Here is a 22,552-nt window from a genome sequence, read left to right as displayed (position 1 = left end):
TAAAGAAGGACCCACAATCTCTGCCCTTCCCCTCCACCAAGAGAATGGGACAGGAATTTGACAACCCCCCCACCCGCAGGATTGGCAGAAATGAATCCAGGAGTGATCAAGGAATACATCAGGAGTGAATCTAGGAGTACATCAGGAGTGATCGAGGATTCCATCAGCAGTGATTGAGGATTACATCAACAGTGATCGAGGATTCCAACAGCAGTAGTCGAGGATTACATCAGGAGTGATCGAGGATTACATCAGCAGTGATCGAGGATTCCATCAGCAGTGATCGAGGAATACATCAGCAGTAGTTGAGGATTACATCAGCAGTGATCGAAGATTACATCAGCAGTGATCGAGGATTACATCAGTAGTGATCGAGGATTACATCAGCAGTAGTCGAGGATTACATCAGCAGTGATTGAGGATTACATCAGGAGTGATCGAGGATTACATCAGCAGGGATCGAGGATTCCATCAGCAGTGATCGAGGAATACATCAGCAGTAGTCGAGGATTACATCAGCAGTGATCGAAGATTACATCAGCAGTGATCGAGGATTACATCAGTAGTGATCGAGGATTACATCAGCAGTGATCGAGGATTACATCAGCAGTGATCGAAGATTACATCAGCAGTGATTGAGGATTACATCAGGAGTGATCGAGGATTACATCAGCAGTAGTCGAGGATTACATCAGCAATGATTGAGGATTACATCAGCAGTGATCGAGGATTACATCAGCAGTTATCGAGGATTCCATCAGCAGTGATCGAGGAATACATCAGCAGTAGTCGAGGATTACATCAGCAGTGATCGAGGATTACATCAGCAGTGATCGAGGATTACATCAGCAGTAGTCGAGGATTACATCAGGTGTGATTGAGGATTACATCGGCAGTGATCGAGGATTACATCAGCAGTAGTCGAGGATTACATCAGGTGTGATTGAGGATTACATCAGCAGTGATCGAGGATTACATCAGGTGTGATTGAGGATTACATCAGCAGTGATCGAGGATTACATCAGCAGTGATCAAGGATTACATCAGGTGTGATTGAGGATTACATCAGCAGTGATCGAGGATTATATCAGCAGTGATCAAGGATTACATCAGGTGTGATTGAGGATTACATCAGCAGTGATCGAGGATTCCATCAGCAGTGATCGAGGATTACATCAGCAGTGATCAAGGATTCCATCAGTAGTGATCGAGGATTCCATCAGCAGTGATTGAGGATTACATCAGGTGTGATTGAGGATTACATCAGGAGTGAATGCAGGAGTGATTGAGGATTACATCAGGAGTCAATCCAGGAGTGATCGTGGAGTACATTAGGAGTAAATCCAGGAGTGATTGCGGAGTACATCAGGTGTGAATCCAGGAGTGATCGGGGAGTACATCAGATTTGAATCCAGGAGTGATCGGGGAGTACATCAGGTGTGAGTCCAGGAGTGATCGGAGAGTACATCAGGAGTCAATCCAGGAGTGATCGGGGAGTACATCAGGTGTGAATTCAGGAGTGATCGGGGAGTACATCAGGTGTGAGTCCAGGAGTGATCGGGGAGTACATCAGGTGTGAGTCCAGGAGTGGTCGGGGAGTACATCAGGAGTCAATCCAGGAGTGATCGGGGAGTACATCAGGTGTGAATTCAGGAGTGATCGGGGAGTACATCAGGTGTGATTGAGGATTACATCAGCAGTGATCGAGGATTACATCAGCAGTGATTGAGGATTCCATCAGTAGTGATTGAGGATTACATCAGCAGTGATCAAGGATTCCATCAGTAGTGATCGAGGATTCCATCAGCAGTGATTGAGGATTACATCAAGTGTGATTGAGGATTACATCAGGAGTGAATGCAGGAGTGATTGAGGATTACATCAGGAGTCAATCCAGGAGTGATCGTGGAGTACATTAGGAGTAAATCCAGGAGTGATTGCGGAGTACATCAGGTGTGAATCCAGGAGTGATCGGGGAGTACATCAGATTTGAATCCAGGAGTGATCGGGGAGTACATCAGGTGTGAGTCCAGGAGTGATCGGAGAGTACATCAGGAGTCAATCCAGGAGTGATCGGGGAGTACATCAGGTGTGAATTCAGGAGTGATCGGGGAGTACATCAGGTGTGAGTCCAGGAGTGATCGGGGAGTACATCAGGTGTGAGTCCAGGAGTGATCGGGGAGTACATCAGGAGTCAATCCAGGAGTGATCGGGGAGTACATCAGGTGTGAATTCAGGAGTGATCGGGGAGTACATCAGGTGTGAGTCCAGGAGTGATCGGGGAGTACATCAGGAGTCAATCCAGGAGTGATCGGGGAGTACATCAGGTGTGAATCCAGGAGTGATCGGGGAGTATATCAGGTGTGAGTCCAGGAGTGATTGGGGAGTACATCAGGAGTCAATCCAGGAGTGATCGGGGAGTACATCAGGTGTGAGTCCAGGAGTGATTGGGGAGTACATCAGGAGTCAATCCAGGAGTGATCGGGGAGTACATCAGGTGTGAATCCAGGAGTGATTGGGGAGTACATCAGGAGTCAATGCAGGAGTGATCGGGGAGTACATCAGGTGTGAATCCAGGAGTGATTGGGGAGTACATCAGGAGTAAATCCAGGAGTGATCGGGGAGTACATCAGGTGTGAATCCAGGAGTGATCGGGGAGTACATCAGGAGTAAATCCAGGAGTGATTGAGTGAGAAAAGTTTGGATTGGAGACCACAAAGGCCACAAAGAGAGGAAAGTTAAACTGGAAAACCAGTTTAGGGGAAAAAGGTAGAAATATAATGGCAGACATTAAAAAAGATATTTCAGATTACTCAGAAAAGATATATGCAGAGAAAGGAGGATTCTAGTGATAGAACAAGCTGAGTGAGGAGGCCAGTGATACTAGCTACCTGACAAAGGAGCAGGGTACCGAAAGCTAGTGCTTCCAAATAAACTTGTTGGACTATAACCTGGTGTTGTGTGGTTTTTCTCTAAGTGAGGAGGTTAAGATTGGGTGGAGTTGAAAGCAGGAGCATATGATTCTACAAAATTGAATGACAGGTCAGAAGATTGGAGAGTGTAAACGGACACAAAAAAAAGACCAAAAGCTTAATAAGGAAGGAACAATTCCAGGTAAAGATTGTTTGCCAGAAACATAAACAAGTAATACAGGCATTTACCAATGTTCAAAAAGGAAAAATGTAACTACTGCCAAGCTAGACCTCTCGAGGCAGTGTCCGGAGACAAATCATCTAAAGTAAGGAAATAGTAGATAAATTTGACAGATAACTTGCATGTGTTTTCTGTGTAACGGATACAAATAACATTCCAGAAATAATTATGAATCATAGGCTGAAAGAGAGTGAGGGACTTGAAAAGTCACCACCAGGGAGAGGGAGAACATCATTACAACTGAAATCTGACAAATCCCCATAGCCTCACGGACTTCATTCTCTGGTGTGAGAAATGGTAGTTGAAGCATTAGTTTTAATTTTTCCAAAATTCCCTGGACTCTGGAGACAGAAAGCAAACAACTACAAGCCAGTGAGTTTAACAGGTCATAGCAGGGCACTTAAAAAAAAAGACATTCCATTCAGCCAGAGTAAATCTGAACCGTGGAACAGAGAAGCAACATACCAGTCTGGAAACAGTCCAGCGTGGGAACAGCCAACCCTCACTTACCTGTAAATTGGACAAGCACTCCCTCCCCCTCACTCTCCCCCACCACTCTCTCCCAGTCCCCTCAGTCTTCCCACCATCCCCCCTCACTCTCTCCCCATCCTACCCCCATTTTCTCCCCACCTCACTCACACTCTATGCCCAACCCATCACACTCTCTCTCCACCCTCCCCCAACTCTTTCCCCACCCTCTCTCACTCTCTCCCCACCCTCACTCACACTCTTTCTCCCCATCTCACTGTCTCCCCACCCCCCTTACATCTCTCCCCTCCCCCCACTCTCTCCCCACCCTCTCTCACAGTCACTCCCCACCCTCTCTCACAGTCACTCCCCACCCTCCCCCTTACATCTATCCCCACCCCCCACTCTCTCCCCACCCTCTCTCACAGTCACTCCCTACCCTCCCCCTTACAACTATCCCCACCCCCCACTCTCTCCCCACCCTCTCTCACAGTCACTCCCCACCCTCCCCTTTACATCTATCCCCTCCCCCCCACTCTCTCCCCACCCTCCCCCTTACATCTATCCCCACCCCCCCACTCTCTCCCCACCCTCTCTCACAATCTCTCCCCACCCTCCCCCTTACAACTATCCCCACCCCCCCACTCTCTCCCCACCCTCTCTCACAGTCACTCCCCACCCTCCCCCTTATATCTATCCCCACCCCCCCACTCTCTCCCCACCCTCTCTCACAATCTCTCCCCACCCTCCCCCTTACAACTATCCCCACCCCCCACTCTCTCCCCACCCTCTCTCACAATCACTCCCCACCCTCCCCTTTACATCTATCCCCACCCCCCCCACTCTCTCCCCACCCTCTCTCACAATCTCTCCCCACCCTCTCAGATGAAAGGCCTTTTGGTAGGGGAGCAGACAGGCATTTCTGTGGCCCTTGTCAAAGTATGTTTCCTCTCTGATGCCAGAATCAAGAATGTCATGGAGTTTGTCCATTCTGACAGCAACGATGTCAGTAACGGAGGGAGTTGGTCCTGAAATTCAAATATAAGGAGCGAGGCAGGAGGTCAAAAAGCAGGACCTGTCACCTCAGGATTGCTCCTAGTATGATGTGTTGTTGACTCTAGAAATAGGAAGGTTGAGAGAATGAAAATGTGCCCAGGAAAATGGTACAGCAGGGAGAGCTTTAGATTTCAGGGTGGGTCAAACCTGCACAAGATGGTCAGGTTACAACTTAACAAGGCCAAGATTTATATTGTGATGTAGCTTATGTGATTTATATGTGTTTTAATATCATTTGTGTCACGTGTAGATTTTTGGATTTTGAAATAGTGACATGTGGCCTTTCTGTGCAACTGAAGTTAATAACTACCTTGTGAGTATTTCTGTAGCCATTGTTTACCTTATGACTTAGTAAAGTAAACCATTATCCTTTAAGGTTGAAGTAAACCATTATGCTTTAAGGTCTGTTAGAAATTTATAAACATCGGCCTTTTAAGCTTAGAGGAAACATCTATCGTTCAAGGCAGAAAATGTTGTCTTCCAGTTTTACTTTGAGTTGGAGATTTCTTTGCTTAGAGTTTACAAAGTTTTAGGGCTATTCAGAGGGGACCTGACCAGGGTCAGAAGCAGAAATATGTTTTTCTGGAAAATTATTTTCAGAGCCTTCAAGAAAGTAGAAATGTTTAATTTGTGCAATATGTAGAAAAGGAATTTGCAATGATTAGAAGCTGAGGGAGCCTAAACTTTCAGTGTTGTATGTTTATATGAGATGCCACCACAGTTCACAAGGACACAAACTGGGAAATATCAGTTAAAATGAATGCTAAAGATTTTTAAACCAAAATGGAACTTCTATAGACTTGCTATGAAGTAATGGTGTTGAACAATAGGTTGAAATTCTGTTCTGCTGTTTGTTTTGAGATTTTTCTTAGTGTGGTAAATCTAGATAGCTGATTTTTAAATTTATTTTCCATTTCAAAGCTTGTGCTATAAGGATCTGTTTTGTTGTTGCCTTGTGTAACTGTGTTTCAGTGACCAGCACCACATAACTAAAATTTCCAAAAAGACCTGTCAGACTAGATTTCATTCTGGGATCTGACTTGTCCAGTTGTACCATCAGCTGGGATCATAACAGCAGATCTAAAGAGACTCCTGATTAACAAGGGAATGAATCAAGCATGAATGGGAATGATGAGCAATCAGATCAGCCATTACCCTATAGCATGGCAGAGCAGGTTTGAGGGAGGCTGAATTCAGATGAATCTTTGTCAGGTATGTCACAGCTGCAGAATCAGTGTGAATGAGAAGGTACCTCAGTCACTAACAGATTTAATGGCAGCGGAAAACTAGAGAATTGGGCACAGGAGGAGGCAACTCAGTAAATCACATTGACTTGGCAGACAACCATTTCCCAAACAATCCAGTTGATTCTGTGCCAAGAATTCTCTGATTTCTCAGGAACTCAAAAGCACAGATTCAACAAGTTATTTATACATTTATATAAAAATAAATTGCTTCTAGATTGGCAGAGAAAAAGCTCTTGGAGTTCATCGTCTCCCCATCTCCCACCTCTCCCCATCATTACGCACACAGACTCCCTGTCTCCACCTGCCTCTCACACAACTTTCCATCTCCCACCCTGTCCCCATCCACTCCCCAGTCAGTGCCCCTGTAGTTCTCATCCCCGTTCCGGATATCTGTACCTGGAAGGGTAGCCTGTTGTCATCATGTTTGAGACCCATTTCTTCAGCAGAGGCTTTACAGCTGTTGATCATCACATCAGTCATGGTGACACTTTGCTCACAGGGTCCTAAGGACAACAAATTCAGGAAAGAATATTCCATCAATGTGCTGTGCCACTTACCCACTCACTGAACTCTGCACTGGCTCCTGGCCTCGACCCTCCTCCCCACTCATCAAGTACACTCTGAGCTCTGCTTCTCAGCTCCAGACCTGCTCAAACCTTTCACTGCACCCTAATACCCACTCCACCTCCCATCCACCCCAGCAACTCCCTCACTGAAAGGGGGTGAGGGGTCTCTCTGGGTAGAGCAGAGTGAGGGGTCTGTCCGGGTGGAGCAGAGTGAAGGAGTGAGGAAGCCATTTGCTATGCTTGCCTTTATTGGTCAGTGCATTGATTATGGGAGGTCATGTACAAGACATTGGTTGGGCCACTTTTGGAATATTACATGCAATTCTGGTCTCCCTCCTATCGGAAGGACGTTGTGAAACTTGAAAAGATTCAGAAAAGATTTACAAGGATGTTGTCAGGGTTGGAGGATTTGCAGTATGGAGAGAGGCTGAACAGGTTGGAGCTGTTTTCCCTGAAGCATCAGAGGCTGAGAGGTGACCTAATAGAGGTTTATAAATTCATGAAGGGCATGGGTAGGATAAATAGACAAGGACTTTTCCCAGGAGTGGGGGAGTGCAGAACTAGAGGGCATAGGTTAGGGTGAGAGGAGGAAGATATAAAAGAGACCAAAGGAGCAATTTTTCATGCGGAGGATGGTGCGTGTATGGAATGAGCTGCCAGAGGAAGTGGTGGAGGCTGGTACAATTACAGCATTTAAAAGGCATCCGGAAGGGTATATGAACAGGATGGGTTTAGAGGGATATAGGCCAAGTGCTGGAAAATGGGACTAGATTAGGTTAGGATATCTGGTCGGCATGGACAGGTTGACCGAAGGGTCTATTTCCATGCTGTACATCTCTATGACTGACACTCTGATTTATGAATTGCTGGAATGTAGCCTGGTGTCACAGGAACACGGGCATTCAGTTACTTGGTACGATACCAGCCCATGTTGTCAAACAGATCACATGGTTTTTTGAGAGATTTGGTGCATCAGATAAAGCAGAAAGAGACCTCTCTCCTTCCCACTCTCCCCTCATTTACATGTTAATGGCAGGATGGGATGCATTAATGTGTCACTGTTGGGGCGGTCTGACTGCTGAAAGTTCTGACTCACTTCAACATGGGAGCATCTCCATGAATGAATCTGCTTCATTCATTGACACTAAGTCAACTACGAGAGACCTGAGGCCTGAGACTGCATAGCTCGCAACCCAAATAACCAAGTTATTGTGAACCAGTGAGTCCATGGTGTATCTCTCTGGGACCTCATCGCCTCTTCTCAAAAACAGGCGTCTGGCCACCTATTCGCCCTTGGCTCAAAGGTGCACCTCTTCAACTATGGAAGGCATCTGCGATGGACAGACTCCTTATTTCAAAGGGATAGGCCCAGCCAAAACGAAATCCAATCCTCCCCTGACGTCAGCTAGTTCTCCCTATAAAATAATGATCTGGGTTTCTGAAATTCTTTTAAACCTTCAAAAATAAGGACAATAGCCCATTGTAACAATAACGTGCACTTATATAGCAACCTGGAAGTGGTAAAATGATCCAAAGGGCATCACAGGAGTATAATCAGATATACTTCAACATCGAGTCACATAAGGAAATATCAGGGATAGCTGACTAAACCTTCAGTCAAATGGGTAGATTTCACGACGCATCATTCAAGAGGGATTCGTGATGGAATTCCAGAGATCAGGTCTCCAGGCAGGCGAAGGCAAGACCACCAACAGTGGAGCAATGGGAATTACGAGAAGCTCAAAAGTTCAGAATTAGAGGCTTCCCTCCATCACAAGCTCAGAAGTGAGGATGCTCACTGATGATTGCACAGTGTTCAATACAATTTGCAACCCCTCAGATACTGAAGCAGTCCATGTCCAAATGAAGCAAAAATTGGACAATATCCAGGTCCAAGCTGACAAGTGGCAAGTAACGTTTACACCGCACAAGTAACAGACTATGATCATCTCTAAAAAGACAGAATCTAACCTCAAGGTAATTACCATCATTGAATTCCTCCACCATCAACACTCTTGGGGTTACCATTGACTAGAAACTGAACTAGGCTCACCATGTAAACACAGTGGCTATAAGAGCAGGTCAGAGGCTGGGAATCCTGCAGCGAGTAACTCCCCTCCTGACTCCCCCCAAAGCCTGTCCCACCATCTACAAGGCACAAGGCAGGAGGGTGAGGGAATACTCTCCACTTGCCCCTGGATGGGGGCAGCTCCAACAACACTCAAGAAGCTCGACACCATCCAGGGACAAAGCACCCCCGCTGGATTGGCCCCACACCCACAAACACCCACTCCCTCCCTCCCCCCACTGACACTCAGTAGCAGCAGTGCGTACTGTTTACAAGATGCACTGCAGAAATTCACCAAAGATCCTCAGGCAGCACCTTCCAAACCCATGAAACACTTCTATCTAGAAGGAGAAGGACAGGAAATAAATGGAGACACCATCCCCTATACTATAGAATGTAGAACATCAAAAAGTACAGCACAGAACAGTGCTGAGCATTAATCCTAATGTAAAATAAAATAACTAAACCTACGCACCCCTCAATTCACTGCTGTCCATGTGCATGTCCAGCAGTCTCTTAAACGTCCCTAATGACTCTGCTTCCACCACCACCGCTGGCAATGCATTCCATGCTCTCACAACTCTATGTGTAAAGAAAAGACAAGTTTCCCTCCAAGCCACTCACCATCCTGACTTTAAATGTTGACCATTTCTTCAGTGTCACCAGGTCAAAAATCCAGGAACTCTCTCCCTTACAGCATTGTGGGTGTCCCCTGCAACATATGGACTGCAACGGTTCAACCCCCATCTTTTCAAGGGAAACTCAAAATGGGCAATAAATGCTGGCCAGCAGCTCCCACATCCCATGAATTCATTTCTTTTTAACAAAAGGAAGGTTTTGTGTGGCTTCATTTTATTCATTTGGGGGACTTTGGCGTCGCTGGCTGGACAGCATTGATAGCCCATCCCTATTTGCCTTTGAGAAGGTGGTGGTGAGCTGCCTTCTTGAGTCGCTGCAGTCCACTTACTTGGGTTGACCAACAATGCTGGTAGGGAGGGATTTCCAGGATTTTGATCCAACGACTGTGAAGGAACCGCGGTATATTTCCAAGTCAGGTTTAGAACATAGAACATAGAACAATACAGCACAGAACAGGCCCTTCGGCCCACGATGTTGTGCCGAACATTTGTCCTAGCTTAAGCACCTATCCATGTACTTATCCAATTGCCGCTTAAAGGTCACCAAAGATTCTGACTCTACCACTCCCACAGGCAGCGCATTCCATGCCCCCACCACTCTCTGGGTAAAGAACCCACCCCTGACATCTCCCCTATACCTTCCACCCTTCACCTTAAATTTATGTCCCCGTGTAACACTCTGTTGTACCCGGGGAAAAAGTTTCTGACTGTCTACTCTATCTATTCCTCTGATCATCTTATAAACCTCTATCAAGTCACCCCTCATCCTTCGCCGTTCCAACGAGAAAAGGCCTAGCACTCTCAACCTATCCTCGTACGACCTATTCTCCATTCCAGAAAACATCCTGATAAATCTTCTCTGCACCCTCTCCAAAGCTTCCACATCTTTCCTAAAGTGAGGTGACCAGAACTGCACACAGTACTCCAAATGTGGCCTAACCAAAGTCCTGTACAGTTGCAACATCACTTCACGACTCTTGAATTCAGTCCCTCTGCTAATGAACGCTAATACACCATAGGCCTTCTTACAAGCTCTATCCACCTGAGTGGCAACTTTCAAAGATCTATGAACATAGACCCCAAGATCCCTCTGTTCCTCCACCTCACTAAGAACCCTACCGTTAACCCTGTATTCCGCATTCTTATTTGTCTTTCCAAAATGGACAACCTCACACTTGGCAGGGTTGAACTCCATCTGCCACTCCTCAGCCCAGCTCTGCATCATATCTAAGTCCCTTTGCAGCCAACAACAGCCCTCCTCACTATCCACAACTCCACCAATCTTCGTATCATCTGCAAATTTGCTGACCCACCCTTCGACTCCCTCATCCAAGTCATTAATAAAAATTACGAACAGCAGAGGACCCAGAACTGATCCCTGCGGAACTCCACTTGTAACTGGGCTCCAGGCTGAATATTTACCATCTACCACTACTCTCTGACTTCGACCGGTTAGCCAGTTTTCTATCCAATTGGCCAAATTTCCCTCTATCCCATGCCTCCTGACTTTCCGCATAAGCCTACCATGGGGAACCTTATCAAATGCCTTACTAAAATCCATGTATACTACATCCACTGCTCTACCCTCATCCACATGCTTGGTCACCTTCTCAAAGAATTCAATCAGACTTGTAAGGCAAGACCTACCCTTCACAAATCCGAAGGTTTGGAATAGAACTTGCAGAGGGTGGTGTTCCCAAGTACCTGCTGCCCTTGTCCTTCTAGATGGAAGTGGTCATGGGTTTGGAAGGTGTTGTCTGAGGATCTTTGGTGGATGACTGCAGTGCATTTTGTAGATAGTACAAATTGCTGTGACTGAGCGTCGGTGGTGGAGAGATTGAATGTTTGTAGATGTGGTGCCAATCAAGCGGATTGCTTTGTCCTGGATGGTGTCAAGCTTCTTGAGTGTTGTTGGAGCTGCACCCATCCAGGGCAAGTGGGGAGGATTCCATCACACTCCTGACTTGTGCCTGTAGATGGTGGATAGACTTTGGGGTGTCAGGAGGTGAATTACTCGCTGCAGTATCCCTAGTCTCTGACCTGCTCTTGCAGCCACTGTGTTCATGTAGTGAGTCCAGTTGAGTTTCTGGTCAATGGTAACCTCAAGGATGTTGACAGTGGGGGATTCAGTGATGGTAATACCATTGAATGTCAAGGGGCAGTGATTAGAGTGTCTCTTATTGGTGATGGTCATTGCCTGGCATTTGTGTGGTGCGAATGTTACTTGCCAGTTGTCAGCCCAAGCCTGAATATTGTTTAGGTCTTGTTGCACTTGAGCATGGACTGCTTCAGTATCTGAGGAGTCATGAATGGTGCTGAACACTGTACAATCCTTGGGGAACATCCCCTACTTCGGACCTTCTGACAGAGGGAAGGTCATTGATGAAGCAGCTGAAGATTGGTGGGCCTAGGACACTATCCTGAGGGACTCCTGCAGAGATGTCTTGGAGCTGAGATGACTGACCCTCCACAACTACAACCATCTTCCTTTGTGTCAGGTATGACTCTAACCAGTGAATGTTTGCTCCTGATACCCATTGATTTCACTTTTGCCAGGGCTCCTTGATGTCATACTCGGTCAAATGTGGCCTTGATGTCAAGGGCTGTCACTCTCACCTCTGGAATTCAGGTCTTTTGTCCTTGTTTGAACCAAGGCTGTAATGAGATCAGGAGTTGAGTGACCCTGGGGGATCCCAAACTGGGTGTCACTGAGCAGGTGCTACTTGAGAGCACTGTTACTGAGTCCTTCCATCACTTTACTGATGATGGAGAGGAGACTGAGTGGACGGTAATTGGCCGGGTTGGATTTGTCCTGCTTTTTGTGTACAGGACATACCTGAGCAATTTTCCACATTGTCGGGTAGATGCCAGTGTTGTAACTGGACTGGAAGAGCTTGGCTAGGGGAGCGGCAACTTCTGGAGCACACGTCTTTAGAGCTATTGTCGGAATATTATCAGGGTCCGTTGCCTTTACAGTATGCAGTGCCTCCAGTCAGTTCTTGATATCACGTGGAGTGAATCGAATTGGCTGGAGACTGGTATCTGTGATGCTGGGGACCACTGAAGGAGCCCGAGATGGATCATCCATTGGCACTTCTGACTGAAGATTATTGCTATTGCATCAGCCTTATCTTTTGCACTGATGTGCTGGGCTCCTCCATCACTGAGAATTGGGATATTTGTGGAGCTTCTTCCTCCAGTGAGTTGTTTAATTGTCCATCACGTTCCCGACTGGATGTGGAAGGACTGCAGAGCTTAAATCTGATGCGTTGGTTGAGGGATCGAAGAGCTCTGTCTATCACTTACTGTTTATGCCGTTTGGCATGCAAGTAGTCCTGGTTGGTAGCTTCAGCAGGTTGACACCTCATTTTCAGGTATGCCTGATGCTGCTCCTGACATGCCCACCTGCACTTTCTATTGAACCAGGGTTGATCCCCTGGCCTGATGGTTATGGTTGGGGGGGGAGGGGCGCGATATGCCAGACCATGAGGTTACAGATGATGCTGGAGTACAGTTCTGCTGCTGTTGATGGCCCACAGCACCTCATGGATGCCTAGTCTTGAGCTGCTAGATCGGTTCAAAGTCAGTCCCATTTAGCACAGTGATAGTGTCACACAACACGATGGAGGTTATTCTCAATGTGAAGATGGGACTTCGTCTGCACAAGGTGTGGTGGTTACTCTTACCGACCGTCATGGACAGATATATCTGCAGCTGGCAGATTAGTAAGGATGAGGTCAAGTATGTTTTTCCCTCTTGTTGGTTCCTTCACTACCTGCTGCAGACCCTGTCTAGCAGCTATGTCCTTTAGGACCCAACCACCTCCATCAGTAATGCTGCTGCCGAGCCACTCTTGGTGGGGGACATTGAAATCCCCCACCCAGAGGACATGTTGTGCCCTTGTCACCCTCAGTACCTCCAAATGTTGTTCAACATGGTGGATTCATCAGCATAAGGAGGATGGTATGTGGTAACCAGTAAGAGGTTTCCCTTGCCCATGTTTAACGTGAAGCCATGAGACTTCATGAGGTACAGAGTTGTTATCAAGGGCTCCCAGGACAACTCCCTCCTGACTGTATCCCACTGTGCTGGCCCCTCTGCTGGGTCTGTGCTGCTGGTGGGACAGGAAATATCCAGAGATGGTAATGGTGGTGTCTGGGATGCTATCTGTAAGGTATAATTCTGTGAGAATGAGTATGTCAGGCAGGAGGAGATATTTTAGAAATAAAACAAAATTAAATTTATTATTCAGTAATTTTCTCTCAATCTTTCAGACAGTATTGATGATTCTACATGATTTCTAAACATGAAGCTTTTGAGATAAGGAGAAGCCAACACCCTTGACTTAGCTATGCTGTGTGCAAACTATTGGCTCTGTTTGCAACTTACATTTTGAGAAGAACTCTGAAGGAACTTGCCAATATTCTGAGGTAGTGAAAGTATTTTTTTGTTACATAACCTCTCCTCACCCCCTCAGGTTACAGTCTCTTACCCACCCCTCCGACCATGTGGGGTACACCTCCCCCCCCAACACTCCCACAGTTACAATCTCACACACACACACACACACCCCTCCCCCCAACCCTCCCACAGTTACAGTCTCACACACACACACCCCTCCCCCCCAACCCTCCCACAGTTACATACACACACACAAACACACACCTCCCCCCCAACCCTCCCACAGTTAGTCTCACACACACACACACCCCTCCCCCCAACCCTCCCACAGTTACAGTCGCACACACACACACACACCCCAACCCTCCCACAGTTACAGACACACACACAAACACACACACATCCCTCAACCCTCCCACAGTTACACACACATACCCCTCCCCCCAACCCTCCCACAGTTACACACACCCCTCCCCCCAACCCTCCTACAGTTACAGTCTCACACACACAAACACACACACACCCCTCAACCCTCCCACAGTTACACACACACACACCCCTCCCCCCAACCCTCCTACAGTTACAGTCTCACACACACAAACACACACACACCCCTCAACCCTCCCACAGTTACACACACACACACCCCTCCCCCCAACCCTCCTACAGTTACAGTCTCACACACACACACACACCCCAACCCTCCCACAGTTACAGTCTCACACACACACACACACCCCAACCCTCCCACAGTTAGTCTCACACACACACACCCCTCCCCCCCAACCCTCCCACAGTTACAGTCTCACACACACACACACACCCCAACCCTCCCACAGTTACAGACACACACACAAACACACACACACCCCTCAACCCTCCCACAGTTACACACACCCCTCTCCCCCACAACCCTCCCACAGTTACAGACACACACATCCCTCAACCCTCCCACAGTTACACACACATACCCCTCCCCCCAACCCTCCCACAGTTACACACACACACACCCCTCCCCCCAACCCTCCTACAGTTACAGTCTCACACACACACACACACACCCCAACCCTCCCACAGTTACAGACACACACACAAACACACACACACCCCTCAACCCTCCCACAGTTACACACACACACACACCCCTCCCCCCCAACCCTCCCACAGTTACAGTCTCACACACACACACACACCCCAACCCTCCCACAGTTACAGACACACACACAAACACACACACACCCCTCAACCCTCCCACAGTTACACACACCCCTCTCCCCCACAACCCTCCCACAGTTACAGACACACACACATCCCTCAACCCTCCCACAGTTACACACACATACCCCTCCCCCCAACCCTCCCACAGTTACAGTCACACACACACACCCCTCCCCCCAACCCTCCCACAGTTACAATCACACACACACACACCTCTCCCAACCCTCCCACAGTTAGTCACACACACACCCCTCAACCCTCCCACAGTTACACACACACACCCCTCCCCCAACCCTCCCACAGTTATAGTCACACACACACACATACCCCTCCCCCCAACCCTCCCACAATTACAGACACACACACCCCTCAACCCTCCCACAGTTACAGACACACACGCACCCCTCCCCCCCAACCCTCCCACAGTTACAGTCACACACACACATACCCCTCCCCCCAACCCTCCCACAATTACAGACACACACACCCCTCAACCCTCCCACAGTTACAGACACACACACCCCTCCCCCTCAACCCTCCCACAGTTACAGTCACACACACCCCTCCCCCCCAACCCTCCCACAGTTACAGACACACACACACACCCCTCAAACCTCCCACAGTTATAGACACACACACACCCCTCCTCCCCCAACCCTCCCACAGTTAGTCACACACACACACCCCTCAGCCCTCCCACAGTTACACACACACACACACCAACCCCGCTGAGGTCAGGATCTGAGCTGAGAGGAGGAGGTTTGTAAACCAACGTTGCAATATTGTTCAACAACAGGAAACAACTTTTCAGCTGCTTGTGGTTTTAAATATAATGAGAAAGGCTCAGGCACATTGTCTGTCTGCTAACGGCTTGGCCAGATGATCACTGTCGGAGGGTCAATGCTGAGGGAGTGCCGCACTGTCGGAGGGTCAGTGCTGAGGGAGTGCCGCACTGTCGGAGGGTCAGTGCTGAGGGAGTGCCGCACTGTCGGAGGGTCAGTGCTGAGGGACTGTCGGAGGGTCAGTGCTGAGGGAGCGCCGCACTGTCGGAGGGTCAGTGCTGAGGGAGTGCCGCACTGTCGGAGGGTCAGTGCTGAGGGAGTGCCGCACTGTCGGAGGGTCAGTGCTGAGGGAGCGCCGCACTGTCGGAGGGTCAGTGCTGAGGGAGTGCCGCACTGTCGGAGGGTCAGTGCTGAGGGAGCGCCGCACTGTCGGAGGGTCAGTGCTGAGGGAGTGCCGCACTGTCGGAGAGTCAGTGCTGAGGGAGTGCCGCACTGTCGGAGGGTCAATGCTGAGGGAGTGCCGCATTGTCGGAGGGTCAGTGCTGAGGGAGCACCGCACTGTCGGAGGGTCAGTGCTGAGGGAGTGCTGCACTGTCGGAGGGTCAATGCTGAGGGAGTGTCGCACTGTCGGAGGGTCAGTGCTAAGGGAGTGCCGCACTGTCGGAGGATCAGTGCTAAGGGAGTGCTGCACTATCGGAGGGTCAGTGCTAAGGGAGTGCTGCACTGTCGGAGGGTCAGTGATGAGGGAGTGCTGCAGTGTCGGAGGGTCAGTGCTGAGGCTGTGGGCACTGTTGGAGGGTCAGCACTGAGGGACCACCACACTGTGTAGGGTCAGTGATGAGGGAGTGGGCACTATTGGAGGGTAGGTACTGAGGGAGTGGGCACTGTCAGACTGGTGAATTTTTGTAGTTTAAGTGCTGAGGGAATGCTGCATCATCAGAGAATTAATTTTATCCTGGAACTTGTCTCACAAACTGCATTGATAGAAACCAAGTTAATTGTATGGCCACTAGAAAAAGCAGGTGGGGTAACTATTCAGAGAGGTTTTTCAAATGCACAGCACTGACATACTGTGGTGAAAGAGACAAAAAATGCTGCAGATGGCTTCCTTGTTAGAAGATTCTCAGAGTCATTGTGCTGTTTTGTGAGCTTGCTGTGCAGTCATTACTTGTGGTTTTTGTCATTACAATAGTAATCACATATAAAAATGGGAAGAACTTTGGGAAAGTCTCTAGGGTGTAAAAGATCCTATATAAAAGGCAAGTCCTTTTCCAAAATATCAGTCTTGTAGGAACTTGTAAAGTCCAGAGCATCACTTGCAGCATGTTATGTGGGAAAGTTAAATTGAAAGTGAAAAGAATGTTTGACTTCAAATGTCCCTGAGCTATGAGGCAAAGAGAGACTAAGGTCAGCAATACCACTCACTTTTTGCTGGCGGTAGAATAGGTGAAGGTGAATCCTCATTCCTGCTCATTGCGTTGTATGAACTATCCAGCAGGTTTGCTACCACTATTCTCTTTTCCAGTTGGGATCTACAGGGCCTGCCTTTCTCGTGTGGTGGAGGAAAATCTCCTGATAGACTAATGGGAAGAGGCTTTTGTCTTGAGCAAGCTGAAGTTCTTTGAATGATAGACATTAACATAATAGACATTGTTACCCAGATTGTAGAAAGACTCAGGTACTGGGGTTACCTCTCAGATCCTCAGCTAGTCTCCCAGTCAGCCCACATGATGTCAAGGTAGTCAGTGGTGTTTCAGGCACTTTGCTGCATTAACCCTTTCACGCCCTTTTAAGAGTTTATTTTCTGATCGGCTGTAAAGAGGTCTAGCTTCACACTTCCCTGATTTGAATCAGCTCACCTGAAGATAAGTCAGCAGTTGTGGATAATTGAGATATTACAAACCCAAAACATACAGGGCTAAGATATCATGACTTCTGCTGCATGCAGCCAAAATATTACCATCCCACGAAATGCAGGCCTACCTTACAATTCCATGTATGCTGAACCGAGATACTACAACTCTGGTACATGACGATATTACAATCCCAGGACTGGGACTGAGCCGAAATATTGCAACACTGGTACACACAGCTGAGATATTACAACCCTTCGGCACATTGTCATATTACAACCCCAGGTATGCAGACACTGAAATATTACAAAGGAAAACAAAGACATCTGAAACAAAAATAGAAATTGCTGGAGAAATTCAGTAGGTCAGGTCCACATTGGATCCAAAATATTAGCTCTACTTTCTCTCCACAGATGCTGCCAGACCTGCTGAGATATAATCCCTGATACAGAATGATACCTGCTGAGATATAATTCTAGGTATGCAGATCTGACATATTATATTGCATTATACCGGGACCCTCCCATACCTGTCCCTCTACTACATCGATGACTGTATCAGCACTCCCTCATGCTCCCACAAGGAGGTTGAACAGTTCATCAACGTTACCAACATCTTCCACCCCAAACTCAAATTTACCTGGACCATCTCAGAAACCTCCCTCCCCTTCCTGGATCTCTCCATCACTGTCTCTGACGACTGAGTAACCATAGACATCTACTACAAGCCCACCGACACCCACACCTACCTAGACTACACCTCCTCACACCCTACCTCCTGTAAAAACGCCATCCCTTAATCCCAATTTCTTTGCCTCTGCTGCACCTGTTATCAGGATGACCAATTTCACCTCAGAAAGTACCAGATTGCCTCCTTCTTCCCCACGATCACAACTTCCCTTCCCTCGTGGTTGACGATGCCCTCCAGCGTATCTCCTCCACTTCATGCACCGCCACCCTCGAACCCCACCCCTCCTGACACAACAAGGACAGAACACCCCCCCGGTCCTCATCTTCTACCCCACCAACCTCCGCATACAACGCATTATCCTCCACCATTTCTGCCACCTCCAAATGGACTCTGCCACCAGAGACATATTTCCCTCCCCACCCCTATCAGCGTTCCGAAAAGACCATTCCCTCTGCGATTCCCTCATCAGGTCCACGCCCCCATCAGCCCACATCCCACTCCTGGCACCTTTCCCGTCACCGCAAGAAGTGCAAAACCTGCGCCCACACCACTCCACTCACCTCTGTCCAAGGCCCCAAGGGATCCTTCCACATCCGTCAGAAATTTCCCTGTACCTCTACCAATGTCATTTACTGTATCCATTGCACCTGGTGTGGTCTCATCTACATAGGGGAGAGAGGATGCCTTCTTGCAGATCGTTCCAGAAAACATCTCTGGGACACTCGCACCCACCAACCCCACTCCCCCTCCCACTCCATCAAGGACATGCTCCACTGCCAAACCATTACCACCCAATGCCTGGAGAAGGAATGCCTCATAATCCGCCTTGGGACACTTGGGATAAATGTGGATTTCAACAGCTTCCTCATTTCCCCTCCCCCCCATTATCACCGTCCTAAGCCTTCAACTCAGCAACACCCTCCGGACCTGTCCATCACTCCCCCCTCTGACCTATTACCTTCTCCCTTACCTTCATCCACCTATCATTTTCTGAGGTTCCTTCCACCAAACCCCACCCCCTCCCATTTATCTCTCAGCCCTGACCCACAAGCCTCATTCCTGATGAAGGACTTATGCCCAAAATGTTGATTTTCCTGCTGCTCAGATGCTGCCTGACCTGCTGTGCTTTTCCAGCACCACACTCTTGACTCTGATCTCCAGCATCTGCAGTCCTCACTTTCTCCCTTCTGACATATTATATCCCCTGGTTTATAGTAATATTGTAAATCCAGGTATGGAATTGGTGGACTGTTCCATATTCAAGAACTCAGCAGCCAGCCTAAATGAGTGCGCCACTTCATCAGTAAGTCCGTAGAGGACTGCATGTCAAAGAAGTTAATCCAAGTGTTCCCCAACTAGGAACCTAGATGAACCCGGAGATCCACTCACTATTGAAGTCCAGGTCTGAACCATTCAGACCTGCTCCTCGGATGCTGCCTGAACTGCTGTGCTTTTCCAGCACCACTATACCCCAAAACCATTCAAGTCAGGTGACCCTGACCTACACAGGATGCAGATACAACCTTCACAAAGCCATCAGGGATGCCAAGAGGAAAAAAAAACAGACTTGAGTCCCAGATCAAGGACACAAACACACTTCCATTGTGGCAAGGCTTACACATTTCACTGGCTACAAAGCCAAGTCAATTAGAATCATGGCAACAATACATCTCCTCCTCGATGAGCTCATTGCACTCTACGCCCTTCTTGAGCAGAAGGTCCATGAGTCCTAGAGTTACTGAGTCATACAGATGTTCAGCATGGAAACAGACCCTTTGGGACACCGAACTCCAGGGAAAACAGCCCCAGCCTATTCAGCCTCCCCTGTCCACAGGCATACAGTGGATGAAATTATTTCAGTTTAGCAGAAGGGAAACATTGTCACCTGCTCTGACAGCTTCAGATGCCCCTGTACCCACTGTCACTGCCACAGACATCAGGTCGGCGTTCTTGAGAGTTAACTCACAGAAAGAGACTGGCCCAGATGAAGTCCCCAACCATGCGCACAGATCCTGCACAGATCAGCTGGTGGGCATATTCGCTGACATCTTTAACCTCTCCTTGCTTTGACCAAAGAAGACCACTATCATTCTGATGCCAAAGCAAAATCAGGCAGCATGCCTTAATGACTACCGTCAGCGGCTTCAAGAGGTTAGCAACGGCACATACCAGCTCCAGCCTCCCAGATTATCTTTATCTACTATCCTTCAACTATCATTGCAACAGGTCCATGGCAGATGCCATCTCCCTAGCCCTACACCCCTGGAACACCTGGATAACAAGGACACCTACATCAGATTCCTATTTATTGACTTTGGCTCTACCTTCAACATCATAATTCCAACCAAATTCATCTCCAAGCTCCGAGACCTAGAACTCTGCTCCTCCCTCTACGACACACAACCCACAGACCGCAATCAGTAAGGACAGGTGACAATACCTTCTCCACGATCCTCAACATCAGTGCCCCATGAGGCTAGTACTCAGCCCTACTACACTTCATATACACTACACAACTGTGTGGCCAAATTCTGCTCTAACTCCATTTACAAATTTGCTGATGACACCACCATAATGGTTCAGATCACAAACAGCGATGAGACAGAGTACAGGAAAGAGGTAAAGAGCTTAGTGGTATGGTGTAAGGCCTTTCCCTTAATATCAGCAAAATGAAGGAGTTGGACATTGACTTCAGGAAGTGGAGTGGAGGATATGCCCCTGTCTGTATCAATGGTGCTGAGGTGGAGATGGTCAAGAGCTTCAAGTTCCTAGGAGTACAGAGTGATATTGTAATCCCAGGAAAACAGAGCTGAGGTATTAAATCCTCTGGTTCAGAGCGATATTGTAATCCCAGGCATACAGGGATGTGATATTGCAATCACTGATACAGAGTGATATTGTAATCCCAGCATGGCTGAATATTACAATCCCTAGTACAGAGTGGTACACAGTGATATAGTAATCTCAGGTACACAGGGCTGAGATATTACAATCCCTGGTATACAGTGATATTGTAATCCTGTGTAAGCAGAGCTGGGATATTACAATCCCTGGTACAGAGTGAAATTCTAATCCCAGGTAATCAGGCCTGAGATATTACAATCGCTGGTACAGAATGGTTTTGTAATCCCAAGTAATCGGGGCTGAGATATTACAGTCCCTGGTACACAGTGATATTGTAATCCCAGTTAATCAGCCCTGAGATATTTCAATCACTGGTACAGAATGGTATTGTAATTCCCAGTAATTAGGGCTGAGATATTACAGTCCCTGGTACACAGTGATATTGTAGTCCCAGGTATGCAGGGCTGAGATATTACAATTCCTGGTACTTGTTATGTCTGCAGCCTGTGACACAGACAATCATGTCATCATCCTGCAACCTCTGTCCACTTGTTGTCCACCTGGATGGGACAGCTCTTGGTCAGTTCCCTTGTTATCTAATTGCAGCCAGAGAATCACAGCCATGGCATCTCCTCCTGCTCCCTTTTACTATCCTCGGTATCCCTTCAAGCATCTGATCTTGGCTCCTATTTCTCACCAACGTGCTGTCTCTCCATGATATTATCTGAAGTCATGGTGTTTTTTTTCCCATGATTCCCATCTTGACCTCACGACCACCTCTCTCTTGACTCTTCCACTGTTATTAAATTAGCAGATTGGTTATCTGATTTCTAGAACTGGATGAGCAGAAATTCCTTCCAGTTAATGTTGGGAATTCTGCAAACACTATTTTTGGTCCCTATTCCATACCCCATTTCCTACTACTGGTTTCATTCCTCTTCCTGGCAACAGTCTGAGGTGAAGCCAATTTGTTTCCCACCTCAATGTTACCCTTGACCCTGAGATGATGTTATATTTGGGTGTCACTAAGATTTTCTTTTCCCACCTTCAGAACATCACCCGGACACAGCAATGTCTCACCACATTTCATTCCTTCAACAATCATCTATTCTAACACACACCCTGGATGATCTCTGGAATACAATCTTACATACATTTGAGGTCAGCTACAACTGTACAGTTTATGTATTATCTCACAACATATTCAGTTCATCAATCACTTCAGTACTTGTTCACCACATTATCTACCAGTCAAGCAATGTGTTGATTTTAAATTTCTCATCCATGTTCTTAGCCTCAACAACATGCCCAACATCAGTGATACCTCCGGCCCCCTGCAACCCACCGTCCAATCTCAGTCATCTCCTCCAGCATCTACACCCCACCCCTATTATATCAGTCACCTCCTCCAGCACCTATGCCCCTCCCTATCTCTGTCACCCCATCCAGCCCCTCCACCCTTTCCCTATATCTCTACCCTCCTCCAGATCCTACAGCCCTCCCTATCTCTGTCATCTCCTCCAGCCCTACACCCCCTCCCGATTTCTGTATGCTCCTCCAGCCCCTAC

General features: G+C 47.8%; 2 protein-coding genes across 2 annotated transcripts in view; one reads left to right on the top strand and one right to left on the bottom strand.

The window, feature by feature from the left end:
* The window catches only part of uqcc3 (ubiquinol-cytochrome c reductase complex assembly factor 3), a 187,620-nt gene that overhangs the window by 756 nt on the left and 164,312 nt on the right, over positions 1 to 22,552 (top strand). The gene's annotated exons all lie outside the window — the stretch shown is intronic.
* LOC122544465 (uncharacterized) overlaps positions 1 to 22,552 on the bottom strand; it is a 30,219-nt gene that overhangs the window by 3,876 nt on the left and 3,791 nt on the right. Inside the window, exon 2 of the mRNA XM_043683704.2 lies at positions 6,321 to 6,427. Coding sequence (XP_043539639.2) covers positions 6,321 to 6,427 — 107 coding nt within the window. The remainder of the gene's footprint in view (positions 1 to 6,320; positions 6,428 to 22,552) is intronic.

Source organism: Chiloscyllium plagiosum, unplaced genomic scaffold (assembly GCF_037043375.1).
Source record: "Chiloscyllium plagiosum isolate Xiang-an unplaced genomic scaffold, Cpla_swu_hap1 HiC_scaffold_46, whole genome shotgun sequence".
NCBI classification, from domain to species: domain Eukaryota; kingdom Metazoa; phylum Chordata; class Chondrichthyes; order Orectolobiformes; family Hemiscylliidae; genus Chiloscyllium; species Chiloscyllium plagiosum.
Note: the sequence above shows the minus strand (reverse complement) of the source record. Positions and strands in the feature narration are given on the sequence as shown.